At 43.7% G+C, this 17,932-nt stretch overlaps 1 protein-coding gene across 1 annotated transcript in view; it reads left to right on the top strand.

Moving 5' to 3' along the window:
* dcc (DCC netrin 1 receptor) overlaps positions 1 to 17,932 on the top strand; it is a 1,023,267-nt gene that overhangs the window by 904,665 nt on the left and 100,670 nt on the right. The window contains exons 21-23 of the mRNA XM_068054526.1: positions 1,140 to 1,247; positions 3,499 to 3,693; positions 7,409 to 7,441. Of these exons, the coding sequence (XP_067910627.1) occupies positions 1,140 to 1,247; positions 3,499 to 3,693; positions 7,409 to 7,441 (336 nt within the window). The remainder of the gene's footprint in view (positions 1 to 1,139; positions 1,248 to 3,498; positions 3,694 to 7,408; positions 7,442 to 17,932) is intronic.

Raw genomic sequence — 17,932 nt, forward strand, 5'->3', positions numbered from 1 at the left:
CAGTAGAGGCAGAGTCATTGAATATTTTTAAGGCAGAGGTAGATAAACTCTTGACGAACAAGGGAATTGAAGAGTATTGGGGGTAGGTAGGAAAGTGGAGTTGAGGCCACAATCAGATCAGCCATGATCTTATTAAATGGCGGAGCAGAGATGAAGGGGCCAAATGGCCTACTCCTGCTGTTAATTCATATGTTTGTATGTTCATATGAAGATTAAAGTCCCCCACAATTATTGCATTGCGTTTGTTACAAGCTCCAAAAATTTCTTGTTGAATGCTCTGTCCAATGGTATAACTACTGTTAGGGGGCAATAAACTACTCCCATCAGTGTTTTCTGATTCTTGCTATTCCTAATTTCCATTCATACTGATTCTACTTCATGATCACAGATGTCCACAGATGTAGACTTCTAGCAGGGGTCAGTAGTTAGTGATTCAGAGCAGGAACCTTTGCTGAGTTACTTTTCCTTAGACCTAGTGAGATTGTTGAAGTCACTTGTAGCGCTCCTATGAACTGAAATTAAATCAGTAACTCAGCCCAAACCTGGGATTGACCTTCCTGGTCTGTGAATTTCTGCTTCTCACTAAGTAAGATTGCAGAAGCACTGGAGAAGTAATTGATCTTTTACAACTTTTGGCAATTGTATGGCCTGCAATCAGTGCCTCTCCACAACTGCATCTACATCTCAGCCCAGTTTTCTGGGGCTCCACATAACTATTGTATTTCCCTCACAAGCTACAAAAACAGGCATTAATATTATCATCTCAATCAAAGAATGAACATGGCATTTCAATGTTAGAATCCAGCTCTGGAGCATAGTTTGTTCAGTTAAGGTTTGCATTGCAAAAAGATTATCCAAACACTGCAGCAAGTACAGGGGAATGCTTCAGCATCTGTGCTAGATTCACTTTGTAGGTGAACATGTCTGTTATTAAAAAAGTACCCCTTACCAGCCTTGCACTATGGGTCCAATTGGGGAAACATATTGTTACAGGTTCAAACTTGAAGTGACCTACTTCGATTTATGACTCATTTTACATGGCCTTGCCAGTAACATTGTAAGCCTTCGGCAGTCGTGATCCACAGTTTACTTAACATTGCTTTTTCTTTCCTCCCCTCTGCTCTATTCTTGGATAATAGCTCCTACCTCAGCCCCAAAGGACCTGACCATTATTAGCAGAGAAGGAAAGCCTCGAGCCATCATCATTAGCTGGCAACCGCCAATGGAGGCCAATGGAAAGATCACTGGTAAAATAAGCTGCATTTCTATCAGACTGTTTCCATTTGCAACCTCAATATAATCCAGGTCAGAGGCTAGGAATTCTGTGGTGAGTAACTCACCTCCTGTCACCCCAGTGCCTGTCCACCATCTATAAGGCATAAGTCAGGAGTGTGATGGAATACTTTCCATTTGCCTGGATGGGTGCAGCTCCTACAACACTCAAGAAGCTCAACACCATCCAGGACAAAGCAGCCTGCTTAATTGGCACCCCATCCACAACCTTCAACATTCACTCCCTTCACTCCCTTCACCACCGATACACAGTGGCAGCAGTGTGTACCATCTATAAGATGCACTGCAGCAACTCACCAAAGCTCCTTTGATAGCACGTTCCAAACCTACAACCTCTACCACCTAGAAGGACAAGGGCAGCAGATGCATAGGAACACCACCATCTACAACTTCCCCTCCAAGCCGCACACCATCCTGACTTGGAACTATATCGCCGTTCCTTCACTGTCACCGAGTCAAAATCCTGGAACTCCCTTCCTAACAGCACTGTAGGTGTACCAACACACCAAGGTCTGCAGCGGTTCAAGAAGGCAGCTCACCACTACCTTCTCAAGGGTAATTAGGGATGGGCAATAAATGTTGGCCTAGCCAGCGATGCCCAGAACATGAACAGATTATAAAATGGTACCTTTTCCAATTCCCATCACCAAAAAGCAGAGAAAAGCTATTAGCAATTCTGCCCATTCCTGTTCATCATTATTTATATTAAAATCCTATTTAATCATTATACTTAAAATTTATAATAAACATGGCCATTTTTAAATACCATTCAAACAAATTGTGTTATTGCTTGATTTTTCAAGGTAGATCGACCCTCTGGAAAAGTCTAAAACTGTGCAAGCTCCAGTGATGACTTTTTGGACAGTGAATTACAGGAGCTGTTGGGCCCTATTATTAAAAAAAATGAAACTTACTGGTTATTTTGTTTATCTCATTGTGACAGCTTTCATTTACTGGCATTCTGCTTCTTCATAATAAGTTTTCACATTTCACCTATTCCTATATTTCAGGAACATGATTTATTAACCTTATCTAATATTCACTGTTTGTGGTAATCCATATTAATCAATTGCTGACTAGTGTATTGACAAACCTCAATGAACAGGACACAATTATTAATCTTTTGATGTGGTTGTCACCACACAACTACATGGAATGAACAGGTTAGCAATTTATGCTCTTCCAACTAGAAATAAATAGCTTAGAGAAATTTGAAGGCTCTAATTTTATTTCAGGATGAAAGTGATAGTTACAAAATGCTAAGGTTTTCTTCCCATGCTATACAATGTCATTCAAACACTTTGATATTACTGACTCCCCACTTGCTGGATAATGGTTTCATGGTTGCACCTCTGATATCTTGCCTAAGTAGTCATTCCTCATGTGTGAGCCTAGATGATAACTGTCAGCAGCAGATTATCACAGCTGAGTATAGAGTCTATTATAGCCAATCCTGCCTTCACATGATGTTCGTGCACAAGCACTTTGTAACCTAGTCCACTGGAGACTGATCTGAATCAGGCGTTTACTCCTCCTATACTCAGGAGTGCCAAGACCAATTGTAGTGCACACAGTGCCACCCCGGATGGGTCAGCAATCATCATAAACCGAGGATAGAATTTGTGACCTTTCTGGACTGTACAGCTCAGATACACGCTGCTTCCAAGTAAAGGCTTGAGATAGCTTGAATACTGACTCTTAATTACTCCCAGATAGTTATTATTCTCTGTTGGTTTTCAGTGAGACCAATCTCGTCCTCATACGAATTCCTCCACAGTCTTGAATCATTGTATTCCTGCAATCCTCTCCCATTCCCCACCCTCCTTGCGCCCTTCAGTATTCCAGCTTTGGCTTCCTCTATATTGTCCTTGTCCTCTACTCCATCATTGGTAGCAGAGCCTTCAGGTCTTTTGACCCTACACTCTGGCAATCCTTCCCAAAATCCGTTCACCTTGTTGCTTCTTTATCCAGCTTTAAAAATCTTCTCATTTTAAATCATATTTTTAGTCATGTCTTTCTACTGTTTGAAGCACCTTGGGATGATTCCTACATTCAAAGGGCCAAGGTACATTCAATTTTTTGTATTGTGATATTGCATCCAATTTGACAATATAAATACTGTTGATATCACACAAATGGTGAACCCATCTAATTAATGCATCATTGTCACAAAATAGTCCTAATGACTTTTTCCTTTACCTTTAGGCTATTCTTTGTTTTATACAATAGAGAAGAATGCACCAATCGATGAATGGAGAATGGAGTCAGTGAGTGGTGATAGACTGACCCACCAGATTCTTGATCTCAATTTGGACACAGTGTACTATTTCCGAATTCAAGGACGAAATGCCAAAGGCCTTGGACCCCTGTCTGACCCTATTCTGTTCAAAACACCAAAAGGTTGGGTTTCAACACCAATATTCAAATTATAACACCCTGTGCATTAATAAAGTGGTGCTAATTGTGTACTTTTGCATTGAAAGGGATTTAATTTGTGGAACATCTTCACATAATTCTGTAGTTCAGAGGAAGTTCTTTAGAAAATAGATTTCAGACATCTTGCAAAGGCAATATAGAGAAGCTCTGAATTTCTTTTGACAGAATTTAGAAAGAGAAAACACACAATGGAAGACAAATGAATAATTGCTTTCTTCTATATGATAACTTGCTAATAGGTTTTGATGCTCTCCTTCATGAGTGAAGTAAGCTGAGTATTCTAATTTTCCCCCGTTTACTGTTTATTTAACATGCCTGGACAAAAATGGCAGTATACAAATTGTAATGGAAATTATTACAAGTCCAGAGGATGTTTTTAGTAGCCTTATTGTGCCATGCGAGCTCCCTTTTGCCTTTTGAGGAATATCTAGACACTTCCTTGAAAATCTACGAAATGAGCTTTTTAAATTTGTAAGACTAACTAGATCCATGATTCTGGCTAGCACACTACAATGCCATCCATCTTTTTGGCCCAATATTTGTGTATGTCTTTTGACCACAAATTGCTTCGATACATACAGCTCAACATGAATATTGAAACTAAAACATCTAGAGATGATGAGCCAGAAGTTACTGTAAAAATAACTGTGAGGCTAATGGCATTCATCATTTTTGATGTGCAAATCAGATAGCAACTTCAGTGAAGTGCAGGCACGCAGTTAAAAGTGAAAATCCGGAAGATGCTGTCTGAATCACCATCTGGCTCCCTATTCAAATGTATTGAACAGCCTGAAGTTCCTATACTTAGATACAGACTAATCTCATCAAAGAAAGTTAGGGCTTGACCATTAAGGCTAAATACACTTTTTAATGTCATAATAAGTCTTAATTACTGACAAACAACTTCTCTGTCACTAAAAAATAGCTTTTACAAGTGTGGAATCTCATTCCTTAAACTTTTAATTGTTGTTAGAATTTTTTTTTTAATTGTAAATTAATTTTTATTTTTAATTTTTCTTTCTGCCTCTTTATTTCCCTCCCTCTCTTAATCCAATTGTTCTTTCCCTCTCTTTATTTCACTTTCTGTGCCTGATTTGACATTCAATTCAATATTCCAACAGACGCTTCCTGGTTCAGATTCTGCACTGTTCATTAAAAATTCTTCAATCTTATTGGTTAAGGAGGTACACAGTTGCTTGCCCTGTTAACACAGGTCCCAGATCCCCGGTAGAGGGCGCTACAATGTTTTGATCTCCCATTTACAACAACTTGCCATGCAAAAGCTTAAGGAAATCAAATGGGGAAGGGCAAGTCCAACAAATGGTGGGCAGTAAATTCTGGCCTGATATATCCCAGATCTTTTTCCCATTGACCGCTAGCATTTTGTATGCTAGATCTAGAGATCTAATAACTTAGATCTAGGGAGATATCCATTATAAAACACTTGTTTGGTAATATGTGGAGCTGGAGCCAGGCCATCCCTTCATGAGGATCTGATTCTTTCCAATTTTCTTCTTCAAAATGAGAGGATAGGTAATTATTTGCTCATAGTCCTCCTTTCTTTGAGTGGACCGAAACATAGTGTGAATGTACATCTATGACTATGGAAGGTAATTTTATATAATTGGTTGATGGGTTTATTGTCCATCCATTCCTGAGCCAGTACTAAATCTTTGTTTATTTTGACTAAAGAAGGCCCATAACAGTCAGTTGTTCAGTAGTCAAAGAACATGACAGAGTATTGTCATTCATTTTTCTGCTTTAGATCCCTCTGGTATTATTAGTGCTGGAATAAAGGGATGAGGGTTTGCATTTACTGTGGGTTTAAGAAGATCAAGGAAAACCAAGACTGAGATAAAGCTGTTTTGTATTACCTTTTTGTTTTAAATCTATATATAAAACTTTATTTTTTAAACAGATTTCAAATGTATTTTCTACTACTGCCTAGGATTCTACTGTGTCCACAATAACAAGTCTGATACAGAGTACTGGAAGCCAAGCAAAACTATTGGGATTGGAGTATAAGAGTAAAAAAGTCTGACTACAATTACACGGGGCATTGATGAGGCCTTGAGTATTGTGTGCAGTTTTGGTCTCCTTACCTAAGGAAGAACATGCTTATCCTAAAGGGAGTGCAACAAAGGTTCACAAGATTGATTCCTGGGATGATGGGATTGACCTCTGAGAAGGGATTGAGTAGACTAGGCCTATATTCTCTGGAGTATAGAAGAATGACAGGTGATCTAATTGAAACATATAAAATTCTTAAGGGGCTTGAAAGGGTAGTTGCTTAGAAAATGTTTCCTCTGGCTGGGGAACCTAAACTATGGGGTCACAGTCACTGAGTAAGGATTCGGCCATGTTAGACTAAGATGAGGAGAAAGCCGACCTTAACATGAGCACTTCTGTCTTCTCCTTGCCCTTTGTCTTGTCTTTCCTTCACTGCTGTCTCCTACCAGGGCACTTTTTTTTATTAGTTGGGAGGGTATCTGGTCAATTTGTGGCATCAATACTGTTCTGTAGTTTGTAGAAATGAATGGAAGTGGAGAGCTTTGCTCCTGCACATATTTCCCTCAACTGAGAACTAATAGAGCTCACTCATTCAGTTGATCTCGAATAGCTATTATAACTGGAATATGAATGTGCAGCCTTTTGAATTAAGAGTCCACCAACTCGTCCCTGTATTTCCTAGGTCATCAAAATCCCTTCCCCACCTAATTGCCTCAGACAAACTAACATTCAAAATGCTAGTTCATGCACTCATTGACAAAAACATGCCCAACAAGGTATGTTTGCAGAGAATTATTTATCTGAATCAGCTGGAATCTTGGGCATGAACTTTGCACATGCCTTTTTTGATTGAGGTAGCAACAATCCAGAAGTAGACTTTACCAATTTGGGATACAGGAAAGTAAATACTGGGAGGATCCCAGCATTTCAAGGGTTGTTGCACTTTCCCATAAAGATCCTCAACTACAGGCATTAACTGGCTAATAAAACATTGGGAGAATGGTTTGTATTTATCCCAGGGACTGACCATAAAAGCAGTGATATGGTTATCAGCAATAATGACAAAATCAACAAGTATAAAATTACTTTGTGCATAGTCAAGATACAATTATAATAATTTTACAACACAGAAACAGGTCAGTTGATCCAATAGGTCTATGTCATTGTTTATACTCCACACAAGCCTCTTCCTACCTTACTTCATCTCACCCTATCAACATATCCTCTATCCCTTCCTACATCTTGTACTTATCTAGCTTCCCCTTAAATGCATCAGCTTCCACTTAAATTCAGACAAATTATGCAGAATGTGTTGGGCTTGACTTGGAAATTATCATAAAAGGATTTATTTTACAGGTTCACTTTTTAAACTGAATTAAGTTGTTCCATTAACAAAAAGTCGTATGTAGTAATACGGTCACTTTAAGTCCCCAGAGCCCACTATGAAGTCCCTCAAGTGAGCTAGGTGTTAAGTATTTTCTGTGACTGTGACTGTTTCTTGTGTGTCTGTTTGGAATGAAAATGTAAAATGCCTCTCCTTTATCTGAGTCATTGAGTTGAAAGTATGACCAACTTGAGTTACACCTGTTTTTCAAAGATTTTAGTAGGTTCCACATGAAAGCCTCTTCCTGAAGCTGTCAGAATCTAATAATATTGTCTTTTCTTACAGTTGAACACCCTGACAAAATGGCTAATGACCAAGGTACAGTAGCCCAGTCTGTCAACATTTCTGATTGAATCAGAAATGTGCAATATGAATGATTTTGGTTGCCATTTTACCATGCTGTGATCCTTCAGGTTCATATACAGAAAGGCATTCCTGCTCCCCTGATAATTAATCTCATTAATGAAGTGCCACTGAGTTGAATCTTGTGCTTAATGAGTAAGAAGTACATTTCTTCAACAGAGAATTGTTGTGTCTTTCTAGTCAGACATATCAAGTGAATTAATTTCAGTTCAGTCCTCTTACATGAGATTCAGGTTTCCATGAATAGTTCTTTAATCACTCAGTACATTTATTTGACAAATGATGGCACCAAGTTTTGGCTGTTGTGAACCCAATCTTTCTTTTTCTTTCTATCTATAATCAAACATTTTGTATGTAGTGCACATCTATAGGCCATGGAAAGTATCCATCATGCATACAAAGTGCCTGTCACACTTGAAATCCTGATTGGCTCAAACATTGTATTTGTAAACAAAGCAACAAATCACTGTTACGTGAATAATGCTGATTGCTTTAAAAATTACTACAGGGATAGGAAAAGTTCCAATTAGGAACCAGCAAGCAGCAAAATGTCTCCCAATAAACAACTGGCAAGCAGAAGAAGGCAAGCAATAATTCTCACAATTTTTGGAAGCATTTTCAGCTGCCATCTTGGTTTCTCAGTACCCAAAAGATATATTAACACTAAAGCTTCCCTCCGTTTCTGTTAGTAATATCAGAGCAATTCAGGTGAAATCGGCCAAACCAGTGCAAAAGTTTGAGGATTTTTAAACATGCGTTACACCCAAAACCACAGATGGAGGGCTCCATGATCTTATTAAAATGCTTATTTTTGGTGATAAACACATTTTCAGCTGTATTAATAAAACTGCACCTGGTTACCACTCCTAAGTACATCAAAGAATATTTTATTATGGAAAAAAAGAAACAGTTCTGTTCTATTATGCTGCCTGATTATATTCATTCATTGACGATCTTATGTTGGCGATTGTGCAAAATCAATTTTATCGTAAAGTTTAACTGTAACCTAAACAATGCAATTTTAATGCATTTTAGGTGCAATTTCACAATTGTGCCCAGAGCAAAAATTCATCCTCATAGCACAAAAATAATACTTCAAACATCCATCCGCCTATTCCTTGGGCATGGGCCTGCTTATATGGTGGCTTAACCATACAGCAGACGACAGTTCTCGAAATGCATCAGCCTTGATGTGAGCAAGAACCACCATCTGAACACACTGGGTTCACACTGATGTGTCGGTCAATTTGGTGGACTCCAACTGGCAAGTTGTAACCTCTGAAACTGAGGAGAGCTGGTACAAGGCTAACAAATAAGAAATAATGCAACATTTTGTCTTTTGGAATCTATTGCAATGAATCAGAATAATTTGTGAAATACACCACTAGCAATTTTCTTTGTAGCCGTATACAACAGATACAGCCTCAGCATTTTTTTATGACTGACAGAAAATATTGCTATTTGCAGAACATGACATGATTTCCCCTTTGTCAGCATCATCCCTTGTCCAGTTCAGACTCAGCAAAATGTCAAAGAAACCAATTGAGTACTTGAATGAAAGGGTATTTGTCAGAGACAAACAGAGTGGGAGACATACAAGAAGCAAAGTAAACAGAGGAAAGGTGAGACTTACAGAGAGATAATAGAATCATGGAAAGTGCAGCACAGCAGGTCACTAGGCCCATTACATCCGTGCAAATGATAGCTTTTCAACTAGAGTTCTGTATGAGAATCTCACTTCTCTGCTCTTTCACCATCTCCCTTTATTGTTCTCCTTGGGAGAGCGGGACTGTGAGAAAAAGAGTTAGTGACAAATGGAGCGGTGCAGAGACAATAAAAGAAAGTGTGCATGAAATGCAGAGAGAGAGAGAAATAGGCAAATGCAGTGAAGGCAGAGACTAACACAGGCAGAATTGGTGCAAGGAGAGCCATATAAACATTTCTTGGCTGTAAGAAATGCTATGAGAAATTAAGCGAGCATAAAAGGGCATTTTTTTTTTATTTGTTCACGGGATGTGGGCGACGCTGGCCAGGACAGCATTTATTGCCCATCCCTAATTGCTCATGAGAAGGTGGTGGTGAGCAGTCTTCTTGAACCGCTGCAGTCCATGTGGAGTAGGTACACCCACAGTGCTGTTAGGAAGGGAGTTCCAGGATTTTGACCCAGCGAAAGTGAAGGAACAGCGATATAGTTCCAAGTCAGGTTAGTGTGTGACTTGGAGGGGAACTTGCAGGCGGTGGTATACCCATGCAGCTGCTGCCCTTGTCCTAGTAGGTAGTAGAGGTCGCACCTGTCTAAGGAGCCTTGGTGCGTTGCTGCAGTTCATCTTGTAGATGGTACACACTGCTGTCACTGTATGTCGGTGGTGGAGGGAGTGAATGTTTGTGGATGGGCTGCCAATCAAGTGAGCTGCTTTGTCCTGGATGGTGTCGAGCTTCTTGTTGTTGGAGCTGCACCCATCCAGGCAAGTGGAGCGTATTCCATCACATTCCTGACTTGTGCCTTGTAGATGGTGGACAGGCTTTGAGTAGTCAGGAGGTGAGTTACTCACTGCAGAATTCCCAGCATCTGACCTGCTCTTGTACCCATGGTATTTATATGGCTACTCCAGTTCAGTTTCTGGTCAATGGTAACCCTCAGGATGTTGATAGTGGGGGAATTCAGCGATGGTAATGCCATTGAATGTCAAGGGAAGATGGTTAGATTCCCTCTTGTTTGAGACAGTCATTGCCTGGCACTTTTGTGGCGCAAATGTTACTTGCCATTTGTCAGCCCAAGCCTGTAATTTGTCCAATCTTGCTGCATTTCTACACGGACTGCTTCAGTACGTGAGGGGTCGCGAATGGTGCTGAACATTGTGCAACCATCAGCAAACATCCCCACTTCTGACCTTATGATTGAAGCAGCTGAAGATGATTGGGCCTAGGACACTACCCTGAGGAACTCCTGAGGTGATGTCCTGGAGCTGAGATGATTGACCTCCAACAAACACAACCATCTTCCTTTCCATTAAGTATGACTCCAACCAGTGGAGTCTTCCTCTGATTCTCATTGATTCCAGTTTTGCTAGAGCTCCTTGATGCCATATTTGGTCAAATGCTGCCTTGATCTCAACGGTAGTCACTCTCACCTCACCTCTTGAGTTCAGCTCTTTTGTCCATGTTTGAACCAAGGCTGTAATGAGGTCCAGAGCTGAGTGGCCCTGGCGGAACCCAAACTAAGCCAAGCAAGTGCCATTTGATAGCACTGTCGTCGACACCTTCCGTAACTTTACTGATGATCGAGAGTAGACTCATGGGGCGGTAATTGGCCAGGTTGGATTTGTCCTGCCTTTTGTGTACAGGACAATTTCCACGTTGCCGGGTAGATGCCATGACTGGAACAGCTTGGCTAGGGGTGCAGCAAGTTCTGGAGTACAAATCTTCAGTACTATTGCCGGAATGTTGTCAGGGCCCATAGCCTTTGCAGTATCCAGTGACTTCAGTTGTTTCTTGTTATCAGATGGAGTGAATCGAATTTGCTGAAGACTGGTATCTGTGATGGTGGGGGCTTCAGGAGGAGGCCAAGATGGATCATCCACTCGGCACTTCTGGCTGAAGATTGGTGCAAATCCTTCAGCCTTATCTTTTGCACTGATGTGCTGGGCTCCCCCATTATTGAGGATGGGGACGTTTGTGGAGCCACCTCCTCCAGCCGCATTGGAGTTTACCTGGACTACAAGGGAGGCCAAGTGTCCTTTTACAATGCTGCTGACTTGTCTCATCTCTACACTTTTACAGAGACATTTGTCGAGAGAATGTTCCCTTTTTTTTGCCCCTGTTTGAATGACAATGGTCATAATGGTGCTCCTCAGTCAGTAGTTTAATTGTCCACCACCACTCACGACTGGATATCGCAGGACTCAGAGCTTATATCTGATCCGTTGGTTGTGGGATCGCTTCGCTCTGTCTATTGCATGCTGCTTCCACTGTTTGGCATGCAAGTAGTCCTGGGTTGTAGATTCACCAGGCTGACACCACATTTTGAGGGATGCCTGGTGCTGCTCCTGTCATGCCCTCCTGCACCCTTCATTGTACCAGGGTTGATTCCCCAGCTAGATGGTAATGGTAGAGTGGGGGATATGCCAGGCCATGAGGTTAGAGATTGTGATTGAGTACAATTCTGCTGCTGCTGATGGCCCATAGCACCTTATGAATGCCCAGTTTTGCGTTGCTAGGTCTGTTCAAAATCTATCCCATTTAGCACAGTGGTCGTGCCACACAACACAATAGAGGGTATCCTCAATATGAAGACCAGACTTCATCTCCACAAGGACTGTGTGGTGGTCACTGCATAAATCCCCAGATGTTAGTAAGGAGGACTTTGCAGGGTCAACAGGGCTTTGTTTGTCGTTGTCTTTTCCGGTGCCTAGGTCGATGCTAGGTGGTCCATCCTGTGTCATTCCTTATTGACTTTTTAGCGGTTTTGATAAAGCTGAGTGGCTTGCGAGGGCATTCAAGAGTCAACCACATCTTACATTCTAAGCAAGGTAAAAGTTACATAGTGGTAATGTTACTGTTACTTTTAGTGTTACTGGGCTAGTAATCCAGATACCCCAGACTAATGAGCTGGAGACATGGGCTGGAATTTTACGCCACCGCAGCGAGCCGGATGGTGGCGGGAGAGGTGGAATAAAATTGAGCGGGAGGCTCTGGGAGGCCTTCCCAACCCACTCCTGCCTCCGCCCCACTTAATGTAGGGCGAGGTGGGGGGCGAAGAACAGGGCCCCTGCCCCAGGCCGATCAAGGCCCCTAAGTGGTCACATAATGGCCACTTAAGGGCCTTTGCCCACCTCCATGGGGATTTTACCTGTGGCAAGCGGGCGTCCTGGAGCCGGGAAAGGCCGCCCGGTGAGAGTTGTCGGCCTCTCCAAGCCCCGCAGTGGGGGTGGGGGCCCTGACACTCGGGCATGGGGTGCCCAATTGAGGGATGCCCCTGCTTTTCCAATCACCCTGAGGACCCAAAACGGCCCCTTCCCCCCCAAACAACCACCCTTGCCTCACCGGGGCCCGACCAATTACCCAGGCGAGGCAACCCAAACTAACCTGCAGTCCTGGTTCCATGTCCTCGGCTGGGCTGCAGTCCCAGCAGTGGCCACCACTCTCAGTGGCGCAGCTGGGACTAAGAGCTACCGGCCCGATGATTGGCTGGCAGATCAGTGAGGCGGGACTTCCTCCCTCAAGCGGGTGGAAGCCCCGCCTCAGAACAATTAAAGCCTGGGGACCCATAGAATGCAGGACGGATCCCCAGGCTAGGCGGAAGTGGGTTCACCACCGACTTTTACGTCGGTAGCCAGCTCCTGGCCGCCCAACGTGAAATCCAGCCCAAGAATTTAAATCCCATCATGGCAGCTAGTGGAATTTTAATTCAATTAATGAATAAATCTGGAATTAAAAAGCTAGTCTCCGTAATGATGACCGTGACACAACCAGATTGTCATTAAAGCCCGTCTGGTTCACTAATGTTCTTTAGGGAAGGAAATCTGCCATCCTTATCCAGTCCGGCCTACATATGACGGCACGCCCACAGCAATGTGGTTGACTTTCTTCTTGACTGTCTTCGGAAATGGCCTTGCAAGCAACACAGTTGTGTGAAACCACTGGAGAGAAGTCAAATAAGAGTAAAATCAGATGTAGCATTTGGCACTGACCAAGGCACCAGAAACAACAAAGGCACACCCTGCCCAGTCGACCCTACAAGGTCTTTGCCGGTAACAAATGGGGACTTGTGCTAAAATTGAGAGAGCTGTCCCACAGACTGGTCAAGCAAAAGGTTGACGGAGTCATACACACTGAATTATACCTTACAGGCAATGTCATAGACTCCTCCATCACCATCACTGGGTATGTCCTGTCCCACCAGCAGAACAGATTCACCGGAAGAGTGGCACAGTGGTATACAGTTGGGAGGGAGTAACTCTGCGAGTCCTCAATATTGACTCTGGACCCCATGAAATCTCATAGCATCAGATCAAACATGGGCAAGGAAATCTCCTGCTGGTTACCACCTTCACTCAGCTGATGAATCACTACTCCTCCATGTTGAACACCATTTGGAAGAAGCACTAAGTGTAGCAAGGGCACAGAATGTACTCTGAGTGTGGGACTTCAATGTCCATCACCAAGGTTGGCTCAGTAGCACTACTATTGACCAAGCTGGCTGAGTCCTGAAGGACATGTCTGCCAAACTGGGCCTGCGATATTTGGTGAGAAAAACAAGAGGGAAAATCCTACTAGAACTCATCCTCAATAACCTACCTGTCACAGTTACATCTGTTCATGACAGTATTAGTAGGAGTGACCACCGCACAGTACTGTGGAGACAAAGTCCCGAATTCTCACAGACGATACTCTCTATTGTGTTGTGTAGCATTATCACCGTACTAAAAAGGAGTAGATTCGGAACATTTTGCAGCTCAAAACTTGACGTCCATGAGGCATTTTGTGTTGTGTGATCGCTTTTAAGAGAGATATCCCTTTTAGATCTTAGTATGTTAATCAGCTAAGTACCAGGAGGTAGTCATGTGACTTAAAGCCAGAGTCATTCTGCAACTTTAACACCCAGAGTTGGGTTCTGTAAATAGTTTGTGGTGTACTGTATATCATAGTTTAGCTGTTAATAGATCTGTTTAAACCAATTAAACAACTAACCAGAGAAGGCTCCACTAACTTCTCCATCCTCAGTGATGGTAAAGCACAGCATGTTAGTGCAAAAGACAAGGCTGAAGCATTTGCAATCATCTTCATCCAGATGGATCATCCATCGCGGCCTACTCCTGAGGTCCCCAGCATCACAGATGCCAGTCTTCAGCCAATCCAATTCACTCCACATGGTATCAAGAAAGGGCTGAAGGCACTGATGCAGCAAAGGCTATGGGCCCTGAAAACATTCTGCCTGTAGTACTGAAGACTTGTGCTTCAGAACTAGTCGTGCCCCTTGTCAAGCTGTTCCAGTATAGTTACAACACTGGCAAAGTGGAAAATTTCCCAAGTATGTCCTGTCCACAAAAAATAGGGCAAATCCAATCCAGCCAATTACTGCCCCAATCAATCGTCAGCAAAATAATGAAAGGTGTTATTGATAGTGCTATCAAGCAGCACTTAATCAGCAATAGCCTGCTCACCAATGTTTGTTTAGGCTCCACCAGGGCCGCTGGGCTCCAGACCTCATTACAACCTTGGCCAAACATGGACAAAAGAGCTGAGTTCCAAAGGTGAGGTGAGTAAGACTGTCCTTGATATCAAGGCAGCATTTGACTGAGTGTGCCATCAAGGAGCCCTCACAAAATAGAATCAGAGGAAAACTCTCCACTGGTTGGAGTCATACCTTTCACAAAGGAAGCTGGTTCTGGTTTTTGGAAGCCAATCATCTCAGCCCCGGGATTTTGCTGCAGGAGTTCCTCAGGGTAGTGTCTAGGCCCAACCATCCTCAGTTCCTTCATCCATGACGTTCCCTCTATCATAATGTCAGAAGTGGGGATGTTTGCTGATGATCGCACAATGCTCAATACCATTCACAACTCCTCAGATACTAAAACATTCCATTACCTCATGCAGCAAGACCTGGACAACATTCAGGGTTTGGCTGATAGGTGGTCCCAAACAATTGCTAGGTAATGACCATCTCCAACAAGAGAAAATCTAACCTTCTCCCCTTGACATTCAATGGCATTACCATTGCTGAATCCACTACCATCAACATCCTGCGGGGTTACCATTGACCAGAAACTGAACTGGAGTAGCCATATAAATACCGTGGCTACAAGAGCAGGTCAGAGGCTAGGAATCCTAAGACGAGTAACCCAACCCAAAGCCTGTCCACCATCTACAAGGCACAAGTCAGGAGTGTGATGGAATACTCTCCACTTGCCTGGATGGGTGCAGCTCCAACAACACTCAAGAAGCTCGACACCATCCAGGACAAAGCAGCCCGCTTGATTGGCACCCCATCTACAAACATTCACTCTCTCCACCACCGACGCACAGTGGCAGCAGTGTGTACCATCTACAAGATGCACTGCAGCAATGCACCAAGGCTCCTCAGACAGCACCTTCCAACTAGAGGGACAAGGGCAGCAAATACATGCGAACACCACCACCTGCAATTTCCCCTCTAAGTCACACACCATCCTGACTTGGAACTATTTCGCCGTTCCTCGACTGTCGCTGGGTCAAAATCCTGGAACTCCCTTCCTAACAGCACTGTGGGTATACCTACCCCAAATGGACTGCAGCGGTTCAAGAAGGCAGCTCACCACCACCTTTTCAAGGGCAGTTAGGGATGGGCAAAAACTGCTGGCCTGACCAGCGTCACCCACATCCCATGAATGAATTAAAATAAAATGAATCATGGGAACACCATCACCAAGTTCCCCTCCAAGCCACACAGGGTAGGCAGTGGCGTAGTGGTATTATCACTGGACTAGTAACCCAGAGGCCCAGGGTATTTCTCTGGGGACATGGGTTCGAATCCCACCACAGCAGAAGGTGGAATTTGAATTTAATTAATAAATCTGGAATTAAAAAGCTAGTCGATTGTTGTAAAAACCCATCTGGTTCACTAATGTCCTTCAGGGAAGGAAATCTGCTGTCCTTACCTGGTCTGGCCTACATGTGACTCCAGACCCACAGCAATGTGGTTGACTCTTATATGCCCTCTGAAATGGCCTAGCAAGCCACTCAGTTGTACCTAACCGCTACGAAGTCAATAAAAAGGAATGAAACCAGACGGACCACTAGGCATCGACCTAGGCATCGGAAATGACAATGGCAAACCCAGCCCTGTCGACCCAGCAAAGTCCTCCTTACTAACATCTGGGGCCTTGTGCCAAAGTTGGGAGAGCTGTCCCACAAACTAGTCAAGCAACAGCCTGACATAGTCATACTCACGGAATCATATCTTACAGACAATGTCCCAGACACTGCCATCACCATCCCCTGGTATGTCCTGTCCCACTGGCAGGACAGACCCACCAGAGGTGGTGGCACAGTGGTATACAGTAGGGAGAGAGTTGCCCTGGGAGTCCTCAACATCGACTCCGGACCCCATGAAGTCTCATGGCATCAGGTCAAACATGGGCAAGGTAACCTCCTGCTGATTACCACCGACTGCCTCAGCTGATGACTCAGTACTCCTCCATGTTGAACACCACTTGGAGGAAGCACTGATGGTGGCAAGGGCATAAAATGTACTCTGGGTGGGGGAGCTCAATGTCCATCACCAAGAGTGGCTCGGTAGCACCACGACTGACCGAGCTGGCCGATTCCTAAAGGACATAGCTGCTAGACTGGGTCTGCGGCAGGTGGTGGGGGAACCAACACGTGGGAAAAACATACTTGACCTCGTCCTCACCAATCTGCCTGCCGCAGATGCTTCTGTCCATGACTGTATTGGTAGGAGTAACCACCGCACAGTCTTGTGGAGACGAAGTCCCGCCTTCACATTGAGGATACCGTCCAGTGTGTTGTGTGGCACTACCATTGTGCCAAATGGGATAGATTTCAAACAGATCTAGCAATGCAAAACTGGGCATCCATGAGGTGCTGTGGGCCCTCAGCAGCAGCTGAATTGTATTCAACCACAATCTGTAACCTCATGGCCCGGCATAACCCCCACTCTACCATTACCATCAAACCAGGAGACCAACCCCGGTTCAATGAAGAGTGTAGGAGGGCATGTCAGGAGCAGCACCAGGCATACCTCAAAATGAGGTGTCAACCTGGTGAAGCAACAACACAGGACTATCTGCATGCCAAACTGCGTAAGCAGCATGCGATAGACAGCTAAGTGATTCCATAACCAACGGATCAGATCTAAGCTCTGCAGTCCTGCCACATCCAGCTGTGAATGGTGGTGGACAGTGAAACAACTAACTGGAGGAGGTAGCTCCACAAATATCCCCATTCTCAATGATGGGGGATCCCAGCACATCAGTGCCAAAGATAAGGCTGAAGCATTTGCAACAATCTTCAGCCAGAAGTGCCAAGTTGATGATCCATCTTGACCTCCTCCTGAGGTCCCCAGCATCACAGATGCCAGACTTCAGCCAATTTGATTCACTCCGCGTGATATCAAGAAACGACTGAAGGCACTGGATACTGCAAAAGCTATGGGCCCTGACAATATTCCAGCAATAGTACTGAAAACCTGTGGTCCAGAACTTGCCGTGCCCCTAGCCAAGCTGTTCCAGTACAGCTACAACACTGGCATCTACCCTGCAATGTTGAAAATTGCCCAGGTATGTCCTGTACACAAAAACCAGGACAAGTCCAACCCGGCCAATTACCGCCCCACTAGCCTACTCTCAATCATCAGTAAAGTGATGGAAGGTGACATCAACAATGCCATCAAGCGGCACTTGCTTAGCAATAACCTGCTCAGTGACGCTCAGTTTGGGATCCGCCAGG

This window comes from Heterodontus francisci, chromosome 1, assembly GCF_036365525.1.
Source record: "Heterodontus francisci isolate sHetFra1 chromosome 1, sHetFra1.hap1, whole genome shotgun sequence".
NCBI lineage: Eukaryota > Metazoa > Chordata > Chondrichthyes > Heterodontiformes > Heterodontidae > Heterodontus > Heterodontus francisci.